General features: G+C 41.2%; 1 protein-coding gene across 1 annotated transcript in view; it reads right to left on the bottom strand.

The window, feature by feature from the left end:
• SVOPL (SVOP like) overlaps positions 1–15,996 on the bottom strand; it is a 72,334-nt gene that overhangs the window by 17,069 nt on the left and 39,269 nt on the right. Inside the window, exon 13 of the mRNA XM_064574917.1 lies at positions 4,013–4,102. Within this exon, the coding sequence (XP_064430987.1) occupies positions 4,013–4,102 (90 nt within the window). The remainder of the gene's footprint in view (positions 1–4,012; positions 4,103–15,996) is intronic.

The following is a 15,996-nucleotide window of genomic DNA, read 5'->3' as shown; positions in this document are numbered from 1 at the left end:
TTATCCCACCCTCGCATTCTCCCTGTAAAACGCGTCACCCCTGTGCAAACAAAATTTGAATTCCGTTTGCCCTAGGCTCTTTTTCCCTATTGCAATAGTTATTACTGACCAAAATATGTCCTTGTCCCTCTAACTAGTGTCCAGCATTGTTTATTTTTGACAATATACATGTACAGTTTCTCAGTAAGTGTAATGCTTATTAGTGTGGGCACCTGGGAGGCTCAGTCAGTTAAGCGTCTGCCTTCGGCTCAGATCATGATGCCAGGGTCCTGGGATCGAGCCCCCCTTCTGGCTCCCTGCTCAGCAGGGAGTCTGCTTCTCCACCCCCTCCCCCAGCCCCGCACTCATGCTCTCACTCAAATAAAATCTTTTTAAAAAGTATTGCTTATTAGAAATCACTTATGAAAATATAAAATGCATATTTTTTCATTCCCATTAACTTGTGAAGTGCTGTATACAATCTTATGCATTGATTCATTGGGTTTCCATGTAGCTGGTCAGGTATCTGATAGGACAACAAAAATCACTGCTTAGCTGGGACAATGCAATTCAGGCTTTTTGAGAGCCCTGAAAGATAAATGTTTGGCTTTCAGCCTTATTTATGGTAGTTTTTTTTTTCTGGGCAGAAATGTAAATTTTTGACGAAGTTTCTTCCTTGATCTTTCTAAGAGAAACAGTTTCCAGAATTCTAAAATCTCATTTCACCGGAGGGCATGGCAGCGTGAGATTAAAGTCTTACCATAAGCTTGTTCTGCCCTGGCCCTACCCACCCCCACAATTCACTATAGAGCAACCAGAGTGCTCTTTTCAAAAGGCAAAACTGATCATGTCACTTACCCGCTTAAAACCCTTACGTTATTTCCCACTACTCCTCAGGAAAAACTCCCAAGTCCTCACGATGCCTATAAAGCACTTTCTCTCCCTGCACATGTCTCTGTTCTGCTCGTCACAGCTAGTTTCTGTTCCTGGAACATACGTATCTCAATGGCATCTCCAGGCCCCTGTACCAGCAGGCATCCTACTTGAAATGTGATTTCTCTTTGTCAGTTGTCAACTCCTATTTCAGGTTTCGACTCCAATGTCACCTTGCCAGAGAGGTTTTGCCCAAAAAGACCTGTCACCACTTTGATTCACTATCATATTACCTCCAAAGCACTTATATAATGTGAAATTATCTTAATTATTTGCATATTGGTAAATTTGCAACTTGAACGTCAGTCTCTTGAGAGCGAGAATCTTGTGGTGCTGTGTTGCCAAATGCTCAAACAACAGCCTTCCCCCGAAAGTCTTCTCCTACCATTTCCTGATGTCCATGGTACAAATACTACCACCGTGGGTAATTTCAAGATCCGATGTGACATCAACCAGCCTGCAAAATTGCTTGAAAACTTAACAGTTCGTTTGCACAAGCCAGTGCAGACCAGCTCCGACCCACCACTGGAACCTCGTCTGGCTTCTTTACAGCTACCAATAAATGGAACTGAATCCAGGCACAGAGTAAGTGGGCAATAAATGGTGACTGAATGTTGAATTGGAATAAAACAACTCTTAATTCTATTCTAGGAGATAGAGATTGTAGCTAGTTGAGTCCTTTTTTTTTTTTTTGGTATTTTAACTGCCAAACTGTATGTAGAATTTGCAGACAACTACTTTGAAGTCAACTTGTTGAATGTATCATTATAAGAGGTTCCTAAATGCAGGGCAAAAAGAGGAAGGAGAGGAAGGGGAGGAGGAAGAGGAAGAATTAAGTGAAAGTAAAGCTTATCTCCCAGCGGGTATTTTCCCTGTGGATGGCCTGGCCTCCCAGAATTCAGTCCACAAGCCAATCTCATCAGGTTCGTTGGGAGTACTTGTTAGAACTACACTGGTGGACCCATACGCAGCACCAGTCTCTGGGTGGAATCCAGCAATCTTGTTATCCAGTTACGCCCTGTAATTCTGATGCGCGCTCAAGTTTGAGAACCACGTCCAAGGGAAGGCAGGCAGATGATCAGCTCCTGAGAGCTGATAAGAGTAAGGCCAAGGCCTTCCTATCTGCTTGAGCCGCTCACCCCACCCCAAACCCAAGCAAATATCCTGGGAGCGAATAGATCTCGGATTCTGACCGCCCATTCCAAATTTGTTAAGAAAGCAAAACATCCCAATTGCACCGTGATCAAAATACTGGACTTAGAAGTATTTTTGTTACTGAGAAATATTCATTTGAATATTTAGCATTTGGCCTTCATTATCAGTGATCATTGCTATTAGGTAACATTTATTGAGTGTTTACTATGTGTCCAATGTTGGGCTAAGTGCTTTTCATGTGTTTTGTTTTGTTTAAGATTTTATTTATTTATTTGAGAGAGAGAGAGAATGAGAGACAGAGAGCATGAGAAGGAGGAAGGTCAGAGGGAGAAGCAGACTCCCTGCCGAGCAGGGAGCCCGATGCGGGACTCGATCCAGGGACTCCAGGATCATGACCTGAGCCGAAGGCAGTCGCTTAACCAACTGAGCCACCCAGGCGCCCAGTGCTTTCCATGTATTAATCTTTCCATGTATTAATACTCAAAACAAACCTATGTGGTGGGTGCTATTATTGATCTTTATTTTACAAATGAGGGGGACATAGAGAGAGGAGTGATTTAACTGGCTGCAGGACACTAAGCAGACCAGAGCCTATGGCCCCAGAAGACCTGGACCCAGTTGGTGATCTTTCCTGATCCACAAAGCCACCAAAAGCTGTGTGGCTTCTAGGGTAAATACCCACAAATACCCAAAAGACAGGTTTCAAGTGGTTGAAAGAGAGATACAATTTCTACCTAAAGATCAGAAAATAAGATCATCCAGAAATAGGATTAATATTTTACTTCTGTTTTTTACCACTATGTTTTTTTTCTGAAAATGGTAAAAGCAGGATAAAAAAAACTTTGAAAACCACTAGACAAAAGCTGCCCTCATTTTTCCTTAAGGTGAGTGGGGAAAAGCACTCCAAGAATAAAAACAAATGAATAACCGTCTAGTGGTAGCAAAATGTGTTACATTATAGGAAATACACCTGACAGTCTGCTTGGCCCACAACAACCCCCTTCCTTTGAAAACTGCATTTTCCCAACTGCATGTGTAAGATAACCTTGACTCCTGGCCACAACTGGTTGAGCTCAAGTATGACCATCCGACCAGACCTGGCTAGTGAGAGTCCCTTTTCAGGGATGCAGAGAGAGTGCATCCATGTCTTCTGGTGGCTGGATCTAAGGATCCACGTTTGGGATTCCTGGGATGGTCGAGTACACAGACAAGCATAGCACACTGGTCTGCAGGGAGAGGAAAGCCTGAATGCTCAGAAAGGTGAAGGAGTGACCACGGACCCAGACAGACAGGAAGAAAGGGCCTGGGTCCCTATCACCTCCACTGCTTGGATCAGACCCTCCCAGAGCCTAGGCTCACTCCATCTTTTTACTGCAGCCAGCTCAGGTGGATTTCCATTTCTGTGGCCAAAAAGAGAAGGACCAGTACAGTGTTCAGTCCCTCTGAGGAAACATGACCACGTTAGTCACCATATCTGCCTGTTTCCCTCCAGAAACAAGGGTGCATCCATGAGTCCAGGCCACCCCTGGATTTTATCCCAGCCCATACCTGGTTTGCCCTAGCACTAGACTCACCCTCCCTGCACTTCCATGCTCTGTTTCTCAATTTCACCCCTGGACAGGATCAGGGTTCAGACCCATTCTCATTCAACTGCTCAAGCTCCTCGTGTCCTCCATTTCTTTTCCATCTTACTGCAACAATGCCCAACAAAATCCAAACCCTGCACACAATGAAATACATGCTATTGACCAACTACAAGCCTGGAAATGTTTACTTAGGCTCTTTCCCTGCCCAAATTCACCAAACAATGGGAAAACAACCCCTCAAGAAAACTCGTTACCTAAACAGAAATCCCCAGTTAAACCCTTAACTTGAAGGAACCCAGTGTCCCATTTTTCCCATCTCCTTTAGACTCACCCCCCCTACAGAGACTCCTGGGCTGTACCTGGGATATAAACGGTGCCACCATCGCACCAATCCGACACAGGGAACCACTGGTCCCCATCCCCAAAGCGCGTATCATCGTGGGGTAGACCTGGAGGGAGGAACATAGGAAGCATGGGTTAACTTGGGCTCCTACTTTCTCAAGTCCCCTGCCCTTCCTCCCCCAGCCAGTTTTTGGTATATATCAAACACCAGATATTCTGTACAGGTATGTAGGATATGAAATACAGGACATCTGTGTTCTCAGGCACACAACTTTGAATCTTTAAGGATCAGAAAAATAAACACTTAGGAATTATCATTTAATGACCAAATTCCAAAATATGTTTAATTGACTATTCCAAATATAATTTCAAAAAGGTAAGCTCTGGAATCAAACAGAAGACTTCCATTTTAGATCTATAAATGTATAAAGTGGTCCTACCAGAAGTAAAGAAAATCCTCCCCAAGGGACACCTGGGTGGTTCAGGCAGTTAAGCATCTGACTCCTGGTTTTGGCTCAGGTCTTTATCTCAGGGCTGTGAGATCAGTGCAGAGTCTGCTTACAACTCTCTCTGAAGGGGTGCCTGGGTGGCTCAGTCGGTTAAGCATCTTGTCTTCAGCTCAGGTCATGATCTTGGGGTCCTGGGATCAAGTCCCATGTCAGGCTCTCTGGTCAATGGAGAGTCTGCTTCTCCCTCTCCCTCTGTGCATGCATGCTCTCCCTCTCGCTCTCAAAAAAATAAAATCTTAAAAAAAAAAAAAAGATTCTCCCTCTCCCTCTGCCCCTCCCACTCATGCTCGCACACTCTAATAAATTTTGAAAAAAGAAAAAAGAAAATCCTCCCCAAATGATGATTCAGTGAAACTTCTAACACAATGAAAAGAATTAACAATCATGCTGGGTACATGCAACATCATTCATGACATTCTTGTTGCTGAATCTTATGACATAGGGGCACCTGACTGGCTTAGTCAGGAGAGCATGTGACTCAATCTCAGCATACTGAATTCAAGCCCCATATTGAGTGTGGAGCATAGTTTTTAAAAAATAGAATTTTATGGCATAATCTACTTTTAAAAAAGATTTTATTTGAGAGAGAGAGAGAGGTAGAGAGAGCGAGCCTAAACAGGGAGGAGGGACAGAGGGAGAGGGAGAAGCAGGCTCCCCACTAAACAGGGAGATAGATTTGGGGGCTTGGATCCCAGGATCCTGGGATCATGATCTGAGCCAAAGGCAGAGGCCTAACCAACTGAGCCACCCAGGCGCCCCCATAATCTACTTTCTTGATGCAACTTTCTTACACTTATTACAAGACTTCATTGATCTGTACTTCCTTAATTCTAAACTCTTCTAGGAACTGGCAGAAGTTTAATAAATAAGCAAATAGTACTTAACAATTTATGGGGAGAATGTTTTATGAAAGAATGGTTTTTCAAAACTCAAGAATTCTCTTAAAGCTATATAATACCAATACTTTTTTTTTTTTTTTTTAAGATTTTATTTAAGAGAGAGACACAGCAAGAAAGGAAACACAAGCAGGGGGAGCGGGAGAGGGAGAAGCAGGCTTCCCGCTGAGCAGGGAGCCCGATGCGGGGCTCCATCCCAGGACCCTGGGATCACGACCTGAGCCGAAGGCAGACGCTTAACGACTGAGCCACCCAGGCATCCCCAATACCAATACTTTTTAATTCATTCACTAAAGCAAAGCACATAGCCTCTTTACTTGGTCACATTTTGTTAAGCACCATCTGTCAAATGAAAAGTCAAGAAGCTGTCTGGCCTCAGTGGACATCGCTGTATTTTTAAGAGAAGGTCTGGGAGTGGAGTGCCTTTTTCAGTTTTTCTTCTTCTGGAAAATGAAGCTGCTGGCTATAACTGAAAACAATGGACTCAGACACATAATGATATCAGAGTTAAGAAAATAAGTCTTTTGTTCCTGTTTTGACAATTCTGAGTGGAATAATAGAAAGCAATCTTTAGGTACACGCTTTTGATTTTTTTAGAAAGTATCAAAAAATTTACTTAGAAAGGACCTTTTAAAATAATTTATTCCAAAATATGTTGAGTTGAATATTTCAAATGTAACTTTAGAAGCACACTGTATTACACAGATCAAATATGTCAATTCCCTATTTTTATCTATATGGGGAGAAAAGAGTATTTTTCTGTGGCTTTAATGGTTTGGACAGGCCATATCTATAAGCTGAACAGACTTCTAGGTTTCCTGAGATGAAAACAAATGCAGCTTCTCCCACCCCCACCCCGTGCCCTGCTCGGACTGCCCTCCTTGGGCGAGTATGCCTCAGGCCCAGTGCACAGTTACCCTTCCCCAGAAGACCAGTGGAAACCCCCACGCCCACACCACCACCACCACATCTCCTGACCAGAGAGTTCTCAAGGCTTCTGTTCTAGTGGAAATAACATCAGGTCTCATTTGACAGGCGACCAGAGCACACCTAGTTAAAACCCACCACATTCTGGCTAAGGACCAAGCACTGCCCACTGCAGGCAAGGAGCGTCTGCAGACGCTGGCCTGAAGGACAGAGAAGCCAGTACACAGCAGCAGAGTGCACGCAGCACATGCCAGAGACACCCAAAAGGCCAGGCCCTGGACACCATAGGACCCCTTCTTCATAAAGCCATTATTCTCAGGAGTAGGAAGCCTAACAGGCTCTTCTAACACAGAAGACAGAGTTAGACAAAATGTCAAGATTGAGGAATTCCTCCCAAATGAAACAACAAGATAAGCTCAGGGCCACAAATCTGAGTGAAACAGAGGTCAGTAACATGCCTGATGGAGAATTTGAAACAACAATTGTAAGGATACTCACTGGCTTTAGAAAAGAATGGAAGACTTCAGGGAGGCCCTTACCACAGAGATGAAAGAGTTAAAGAATGCAGTAACTGATGATACAAACAGACTGAACGCACTGAACAAGGCTGGAGAAGCTGAGGACTGAATAAGTGATACAGAAGATAAAATAGAAAATAATGAAGCTGAACAAAAGAGAAAAAGAACAATTATGGATGAAACTAGACTTAGGAAACTCCATGACTTCATCAAATGCAGTAACATCAGTATCCTAGGAGTCCCAGAAGAGGAAGGGAAAGAAAGGGGGTGAAAATTTACTTGAAGAGTTAATAGCTGAAAACTTCCCTAATCTGGGAAAGGAAACAGGCATCCAGATCCAGGAGGCACAGAGAACTCCCATCAAAATCAACAACAGGCCAACACCCAGACATATTGTAGCTAAATTTGCAAACACAGTGATCAAGAAAAAATCCTAAAAGCAGCAATAAAAAGAAGTCCCTAACTTACAAGGGAAGACCCATAAATCTAGTTGCAGATGTTTCAACAGAAACTTGGCAAGCCAGAAGAAAGTGGCATGATATATTCTAAGTGCTGAATGGGAAAAATCTGCAGCCAAGAATATTCTCTATCCAGCAAGGCTATCATTCAGAATAGAAGGAGAGATAAAGAGGTTCCCAGACAAACAAAAACTAAAGAAGTTCATGACCACTAAACCAGCCCTGCAAACAATATTGAAGGGGACTCAGAGTGGACAGACCAAAAGTAGCAAAGAAAGGAACAGAGAAAAACTCCAGAAACAACCACAAAACCATAAAATGGCACTAAATACATTTCAAAAATTACCCTAAATGTAAATGGACTAAATGTTCCTATCAAAAGACAAGGTGTCAGAATGGATACAAAAACAAGACCCAGCTATATGCTGCCTGTAAGAGACATAGTTTAGACCTAAAGACACCTGCAGATTGAAAGTGAGGGGATAGAGAAACATTTATCAGGCAAATGAGTGTCAAAAAAAAAGGTCAGAGTAGCAGTACTTATATCAAACTAGATTTTAAACCAAAGACTGTAACAAGAGATGAAGGGCACTCTGTCATAATAAAGGGGTCTAACCAACAAGAAGATCTAACAATTGTTTTTTTTGTTTTTTTTTTAATTTTTTTTTTTTTAAGATTTTATTTATTTGCAAGAGAGACAATGAGAGACAGAGAGCATGAGAGGGAGGAGGGTCAGAGGGAGAAGCAGACTGCCTGCTGAGCAGGGAGCCCGACACAGGACTCGATCCCGGGACTCCAGGATCATGACCTGAGCCGAAGGCAGTCGCTTAACCAACTGAGCCACCCAGGCGCCCAAGAAGATCTAACAATTGTAAATATTTATGCCCCCAAAGTGGGAGCACTCAAATATATAAAACAATTACAAACAAAGGAACTCACTGATGGCAATACAGTAATAGCAGGGGACTTTAATACCTCACTTACATCAAAGGACAGATCATCTAAGAAGAAAATCAACAAGGAAGCAATGGCTTTGAATGACACACTGGGCCAGATGGACTTAACAGATACATTCAAAACATTCCATCCTAAAGCAGAATACACACTTTTTTTTTCAAGTGCACACAGGACATACTCAAGAATAGATCACAACTATGTCACAATCAGGTCTCAACAAGTACAAAAAGATTGAGATCATACCATGCATATTTTCTGGTCCCAATGCTACAGAACTTGAAGTCAACCACAGAAAAAATATGGAAAGACCACAAATATGTGGAGGTTAAACAACAGTCTAGTAAACAATGGGTCAAGCAGGAAATCAAAGAAGAAATTAAAAAATACATGGAAACAAATGAAAATGAACACACAATGGTCCAAAACCTTTGGGATGCAGCAAAAGTGACCCTAAAAGGGAATTATATAGTAATAGAGGCCTACCTCAAGCAGTAAGAAAAATCTCAAATAAACAACCTAACCTTATACCTAAAGGAGCTAGAAAAAGAAAAATGAAGCCTAAAGAAAGCAAAAGGAGGGAAATAAGATTAGAGCAGAAATAAATGATAAACTAAAAAAAAATAGAGATCAATTAAGCCAGCAACTGGTTCTTTGAAAAAAAATAAAATTGATATACCCCTAGCCAGACTTATCAGAAAGAAAAGAGAAAGGACCAAAATAAAATCACAGATGAGAGAGGAGAAATACCAACACCACAGAAGTACAATTACAAGAGAATATTATGAAAAGCTATACGCAACAAATTTGACAACCCAGAAGAAATGGATGAATTCCTGGAAACATAAAAACTACCAAAACTGAAACAAGAAGAAACAGAAAACTTGAACAGACCAATAGTCAGCAAAGAAGTTCAATCAGTAATTGAGTATCTCCCAACAAGCCAAAGTCCAGGGCCACATGGCTTAACAGGTGAATTTTACCAATATTTAAAGAAGATTTAATACCCATTCTTCTCAAACTATTCCAAAAAACAGAAATGGAAGGAAAACTTCCAAATTTATTCCATGAGGCCAGCATTATCCTGATAGCGAAACCAGATAAAAACTCCACTAAAGGGGAGAGGAGCAAGATGGTGGAGGAGTAGGAGACCTAAATTCCATCTGGTCCCAGGAATACAGCTGGATAGGGATCAGACCATTCTGAACACCTACGAACTCAACAAGGGATCGAAGAAAAGAATAACAGCAACTCTCTGAACAGAAAAGCGACCACTTTCTGGAAGGTAGGACGTGCAGAGAAGTGAATCTGACACGATATTCGGAGGATAGACGGCGGGGGAGGGGGCCTCCGTCCCCCGTTTCTGGCAAGTGATAGAGCCACGGAGCACAAAATCAGAACTTTTAAGCTCCGCTGAGGGACGTCACTCCAGTGGCTAAGCGAGGGGTGGAACCCTCGTGGGACAGTATGGTCTCAGGACCCTTGGGGTCACAAAGACCAGGGGTGCCTGAGTGCTGCAGAGTTCCCAGGTACCAGAGTGGGGAAGCCCGCTGCGGAGACGGAGCTGAGGCGCGGGCTCTCAGCTCAGGTTGCCATTAACCGTGATCCGGGGCACAGTCAGGCCACTGCTCCTCCAGCAGGGACCCAACAAGCCACAAATCCAGGGAGACTCCCCTTCCTCCCCCGGGAGGAGTGGCACGGGAGCACACTGCAGCGATCTGCTGGGTTTGGAGACTCCACACAGGGTCTGGTGCCAGAGATAGAAATGCTCGGTCACAGGCCGGGTGAGCACGGAGTGTGGCCAGAGACCAGGGAGACAGGAGTGACTGACTGCTTTTCTCTAGGGGCGCACTGAGGAGCAGGGCCCCGAGTTCTTGGCTCTTCCAGGGCAGAGATTGCGAGGCCGCCATTTTCACTCTCATCCTCCAAAGCTGTACGGAAAGCTTGCAGGGAACAAAAACTCTGGAGAGCAAACCCAAGCAGATTACTTAGCCCGGACTGGGCAAGGGCGGGGTAATTCCACCTCCAGCAAAGACATTGGGAACCATGGCAACAGGCCCCTCTCCCAGAAGATCAGCAAGAACAGCCAGCCAAGACCAAGTTTGCCAATCAATGAGAACAGCAAAACTCCAGTGCTAGGGGAATATTTCACATAGAATCCACGGCTTTTTTACCATGATTCTTTAGTCTTTCAAAGTTAATTTTTTAAAAACTTTTTTTTCTTTTTCCCTTTTTCAACATCTTATCAATCCCTTTTTAAAAAAACATTTTTATTTTTCATTTTTAGAGTCATATTCTATCCCTTCATAGTAGTTACCCTTACTTTTGGCATATATATATATAAGTTGTTCTCTTTAAAATTTTGAGATACAGTTTCTTCTAACAGATCCAAATATACCCTAAATCTCTAGTGTATGGTTTTGTTCTACTCTCCTGCCTGATCACATTCTCTCGTTTTGTTTTTTTTTAAATCCTCTTCTTTCTTTTTTCAAACTTATCAATTCCTTTTATAAAATCTTTTATAATTTTCATCTTTACACTCATATTCCATCCCTTCATCGTATTAACCCTTATTTTTGTACATATATAAGTCTTTCTTTCTTTAAAAGTCTGGGAGGCACTTTCTTCTAACAGACCAAAATGTGCCCAAAATCTAGTGTGTGGCACTAATCTATGCACCAGCCTGATCATATTTGATCATATTCTGTTTTTTTTGTTTTGTTCTGTTTTTGTTTGTTTTTATCTTTTTTTTCTTTTTTCTTTCTTTCCCTTTCTTTTCCCCCAGTTTCAGGTCTTTTCTGATTTGTTTAGTGTATATTTTCTGGGGACATTGTTACCCTGTTAGCATTTTGTTCTCTCATTCATCTATTCTCCTCTGGACAAAATGACAAGAAGGAAAAAAATCACCTCAACAAAAAGAACAAGAGGCAGCACCGATTGCCAGGGACCTACTCAATATGCACATTAGTACGATGTAGGAACTAGAGTTCAGAATGATGATTTTAAAAATACTAGCTAGGCTTGAAAAAAGCATGGAAGTTATAAGAGAAATCCTTTCTGGAGAAATAAAAGAACTAAAATCTAACCAAGTTGAAATCAAAAAGGCTATAAATGAGGTGCAATCAAAAATGGAGGCTCTAACAACTAGGATAAATGAGGAAGAAGAGAGAATTAATGATATAGAGGACCAAATGATGGAAAATAAAGAAGCTGAGAAAAAGAGAGATAAACAACTACTGGATCACGAGGGCAGAATTCGAGAGATAAGCAATACCATAAGATGAAACAACATTAGAATAATTGGGATCCCAGAAGAAGAAGAAAGAGAGAGAGGGCCAGAAAGTATATTGGAGCAAATTATAGCAGAGAACTTCCCTCATTTGGGGAAGGAAACAGGCATCAAAATGCAGGAGGCACAGAGAATCCCTCTCAAAATCAATAAAAATAGGTCAACATCCCGACATCTAATAGTAAAACTTACGAGTCTCAGAGACAAAGAAAATCCTGAAAGCAGCTTGGGAGAAGAGATATGTAACCTACAATGGTAGAAACATTAGATTGGCAACAGACCTATCCAGAGACCTGGCAGGCCAGAAAGGACTGGCATGATATATTCAGAGCACTAAACAAGAAAAATATGCAGCCAAGAATACTCTATCCAGCTAGGCTGTCATTGAAAATAGAAGGAGAGATAAAAAGCTTCCAGGACAAACAAAAACTAAAGGAATTTGCAAACATGAAACCAGCCCTACAAGGAATATTAAAAGGGGTCCTCTAAGCAAAGAGAGAGCCTAAAGCAACATAGATCAGAAAGGAACACAGACAATATACAGCAACAGTCACCTTACAGGCAATACAATGGCACAAAATTCCTATCTTTCAATAGTTACCCTAAATGTAAATGGGCTAAAGGCCCCAATCAAAAGACACAGGCTATCAGACTGGATAAAAAACAAGACCCATCAATATGCTGTCTGCAAGAGACTCATTTTAGACCCAGAGACACCCCCAGATTGAAAGTGAAGGAGTGGAAAACCATTTACCATGCTAATAGACATCAAAAGAAAGCTGGGGTGGCAATCCTTATAACAGACAAATTAGATTTTAAACCAAAGACTGTAATAAGAAATGAGGAAGGACACTATAGCCTACTTAAAGGGTCTACCCAACAAGAAGATCTAACAATTGTAAATATCTATGCCCCTAACATGGGAGCAGCCAATTATATAAGCCAGTTAATAACAAAAGCAAAGAAACACATCAACAATACAATAGTAGTCGGGGACTTTAACAACCCCATCACTGAAATGGACAGATCGTCTAAGCAAATCATCAACAAGGAAATAAAGACTTTAAATGACACACTGGACCAAATGGACTTCACAGATATTCAGAGCATTCCATCCCAAAGCAACAGAATACACATTCTTCTCTACTGCCCAAGGAACATTCTCCAGAACAGATCACATCCTAGGTCACAAATCAGGTCTCAACCGGTACCAAAAGACTGGGATCATTCCCTGCATATTTTCAGACCACAATGCTTTGAAACTAGAACTCAATCACAAGAGGAAAGTCGGAAAGAACTCAAATACATGGAGGTTAAAGAGCATCCTACTAAAGAATGAATGGGTCAACCAGGAAATTAAAGAAGAATTAAAAAAATTCATGGAAACCAATGAAAATGAAAACACAACTGTTCAAAATCTTTGGGATACAGCAAAGGCAGTCCTAAGAGGAAAGTATATAGCAATACAAGCCTTTCTCAAGAAACAAGAAAGGTCTCAAATACACAACCTAACCCTACACCTAAAGGAACTGGAGAAAGAACAGCAAATAAAGCCTAAACCCAGCAGGAGAAGAGAAATAGTAAAGATCAGAGCAGTAATCAAGGACTTAGAAACCAAAAGAACAGAACAGGTCAACGAAACTAGGAGCTAGTTCTTTGAAAGAATTGACAAGATTGATAAACCCCTGGCCAGACTTATCAAAAAGAAAAGAGAAATGACCCAAATCAACAAAATCATGAATGAAAGAGGAGAGATCACAACCAACACCAAAGAAAGACAAACAATTATAAGAACATTATGAGCAACTATATGCCAGCAAATTAGATAACCTGGAAGAAATGGATGCATTCCTAGAGATGTATCAACTACCAAAACTGAACCAGGAAGAAATAGAAAACCTGAACAGACCTATAACCACTAAGGAAATTGAAGCAGCATCAAAAATCTCCCCAAAAACAAAAGCCCAGGGCCAGATGGCTTCCCAGGGGAATTCTACCAAACATTTAAAGAAGAATTAATACCTATTCTTCTGAAATTGTTCCAGAACATAGAAATGGAAGGAAAACTTCCAAACTCATTTTATGAGGCCAACATTACCTTATTCCCCAAACCAGACAAAGACCCCATCAAAAAGGAGAATTACAGACCAATATTCCTGGTGAACATGGATACAATAATTCTCACCAAAATACTAGCCAATAGGATACAACAGTACATTAAAGGGATTATTCACCATGACCAAGTGGGATGTATTCCTGGGCTGCCAGGTTGGTTCAACATCCACAAATCAATGTGATACAATACATTAATAAAAGAAAGAACCACATGATCCTCTCAATAGATGCAGAAAAAGCATTTGACAAAGTACAGCATCCTTTCTTGATTAAAACTCTTCAGAGTATAGGGACAGAGGGTACGTACCTCAATGTCATAAAAGCCATCTTTGAAAAACCCACAGCAAATATCATTCTCAATGGAGGAAAAACAGAGCTTTTCCCCTAAGGTCAGGAACACGGCAGGGATGTCCATTATCACCACTGCTATTCAACATAGTATTAGAAGTCCTCACCTCAGCAATCAGACAACAAAAAGAAATAAAAGGCATCCGAATCAGCAAAGAACAAATCAAACTCTCACCCTTTACAGATGATGATACTTTATGTGACAAACCCAAAAGAATTGACCCCAAACTTAGAACTCATACAGGAATTCAGTAAAGTGGCAGGATATAAAATCAATCCACAGAAATCAGTGGCATTTCTATACACCAACAAGACAGAAGAGAAATTAAGGAGTCGGTCCCATTTACAATTGCACCCAAAACCATAAGATACCCAGGAATAAATCTAACCAAAGAGGCAAAGGATCTGTACTCAGAAAACTATAAAATACTCATGCAAGAAATTGAGGAAGACACAAAGAAATGGAAAAACGTTCCATGCTCATGGATTGGAAGAACAAATATTGTGAAGATGTCAATGCTACCTAGGGCAATCTACACATTCAATGCAATCCCCATCAAAATACCATCCACTTTTTTCAAAGAAATGGAACAAATAATCCTAAAATTTGTATGGAACCAGAAAAGACCCCAAATAGCCAGAGGAATGTTGAAAAAGAAAAGCAAAGCTGGCGGCATCACAATTCCGGACTTGCAGCGCTATTACAAAGCTGTCATCATCAAGACAGTTTGGTACTGGCACAAAAACAGACACATAGATCAATGGAACAGAATAGAGAACCCAGAAATGGACCCTCAACTCTATGGTCAACTAATCTTCGACAAAGCAGGAAAGAATGTCCAGTGGAAAAAAGACGGTCTCTTCAACAAATGGTGTTGGAAAAATTGGACAGCCACATAAAGAATGAAACTGGACCATTTCCTTACACCACACACAAAAATAGACTTGAAATGGATGAAAGACCTCAGTGTGAGACAGGAATCCATCAAAATCCTTGAGGAGAACACAGGTAGCAACCTCTTCAACCTCAGCCACAGCAACTTCTTCCTAAACACATCGCCAAAGGCAAGGGAAGCAAGGGCAAAAATGAACTATTGGAACTTCATCAAGATAAAAAGCTTTTGCACAGCAAAGGAAACAATCAAAAGCAAAAGACAACTAACAGAATGGGAGAAGATATTTGCAAATGACATATCAGATAAAGGGCTAGTATCCAAAATCTATAAAGAACTTCTCAAACTCAACACCCAAAGGACAAATAATCCAATCAAGAAATGGGAAGACATGAACAGACATTTGTGCATAGAAGACATCCAAATGGCCAACAGACACATGAAAAAGTGTTCAACATCATTATGCATCAGGGAAATACAAATCAAAACCTCAATGAGATACTACCTCACACCAGTCAGAATGGCTAAAATTAACAAGTCAGGAAACAACAGATGTTGGCAAGGATGTGGAGAAAGGGGAACCCTCTTACACTGTTGGTGGGAATGCAAGCTGGTGCAGCCACTCTAGAAAACAGTATGGAGGTTCCTCAAAAAGTTGAAAATAGAGCTACCCTATGACCCAGCAATTGCACTACTGGGTATTTACCCCAAAGATACAAATGTAGGGATCCAAAGGGGTACGTGCACCCCGATGTTTATAGCAGCAATGTCCACAATAGCCAAACTATGGAAAGAGCCAAGATATCCATCAACAGATGAATGGATAAAGAATATGTGGTGTAAGCAATTCAGTAATGTGGCAGCATACAAAATCAATGCACAGAAATCAGTTGCTTTCTTATACACTAACAATGCAACTGTAGAAAAGAGAAATTAAAGAAACGATTCCATTTACAATAGCACCAAAAACCGTAAGATACCTCGGAATAAACTTAACCAAAGAGGTAAAGGATCTATATTCTAGGAACTACAAAACACTCATGAAAGAAATTGAAGAAGACACAAAAAGATGGAAAAATATTCCATGCTCATGC

Source organism: Mirounga angustirostris, unplaced genomic scaffold (assembly GCF_029215605.1).
Source record: "Mirounga angustirostris isolate CCGP_5_RB_7025 unplaced genomic scaffold, mMirAng1.0.hap1 SCAF_12, whole genome shotgun sequence".
Classification (NCBI taxonomy): Eukaryota; Metazoa; Chordata; class Mammalia; order Carnivora; family Phocidae; genus Mirounga; species Mirounga angustirostris.
Note: the sequence above shows the minus strand (reverse complement) of the source record. Positions and strands in the feature narration are given on the sequence as shown.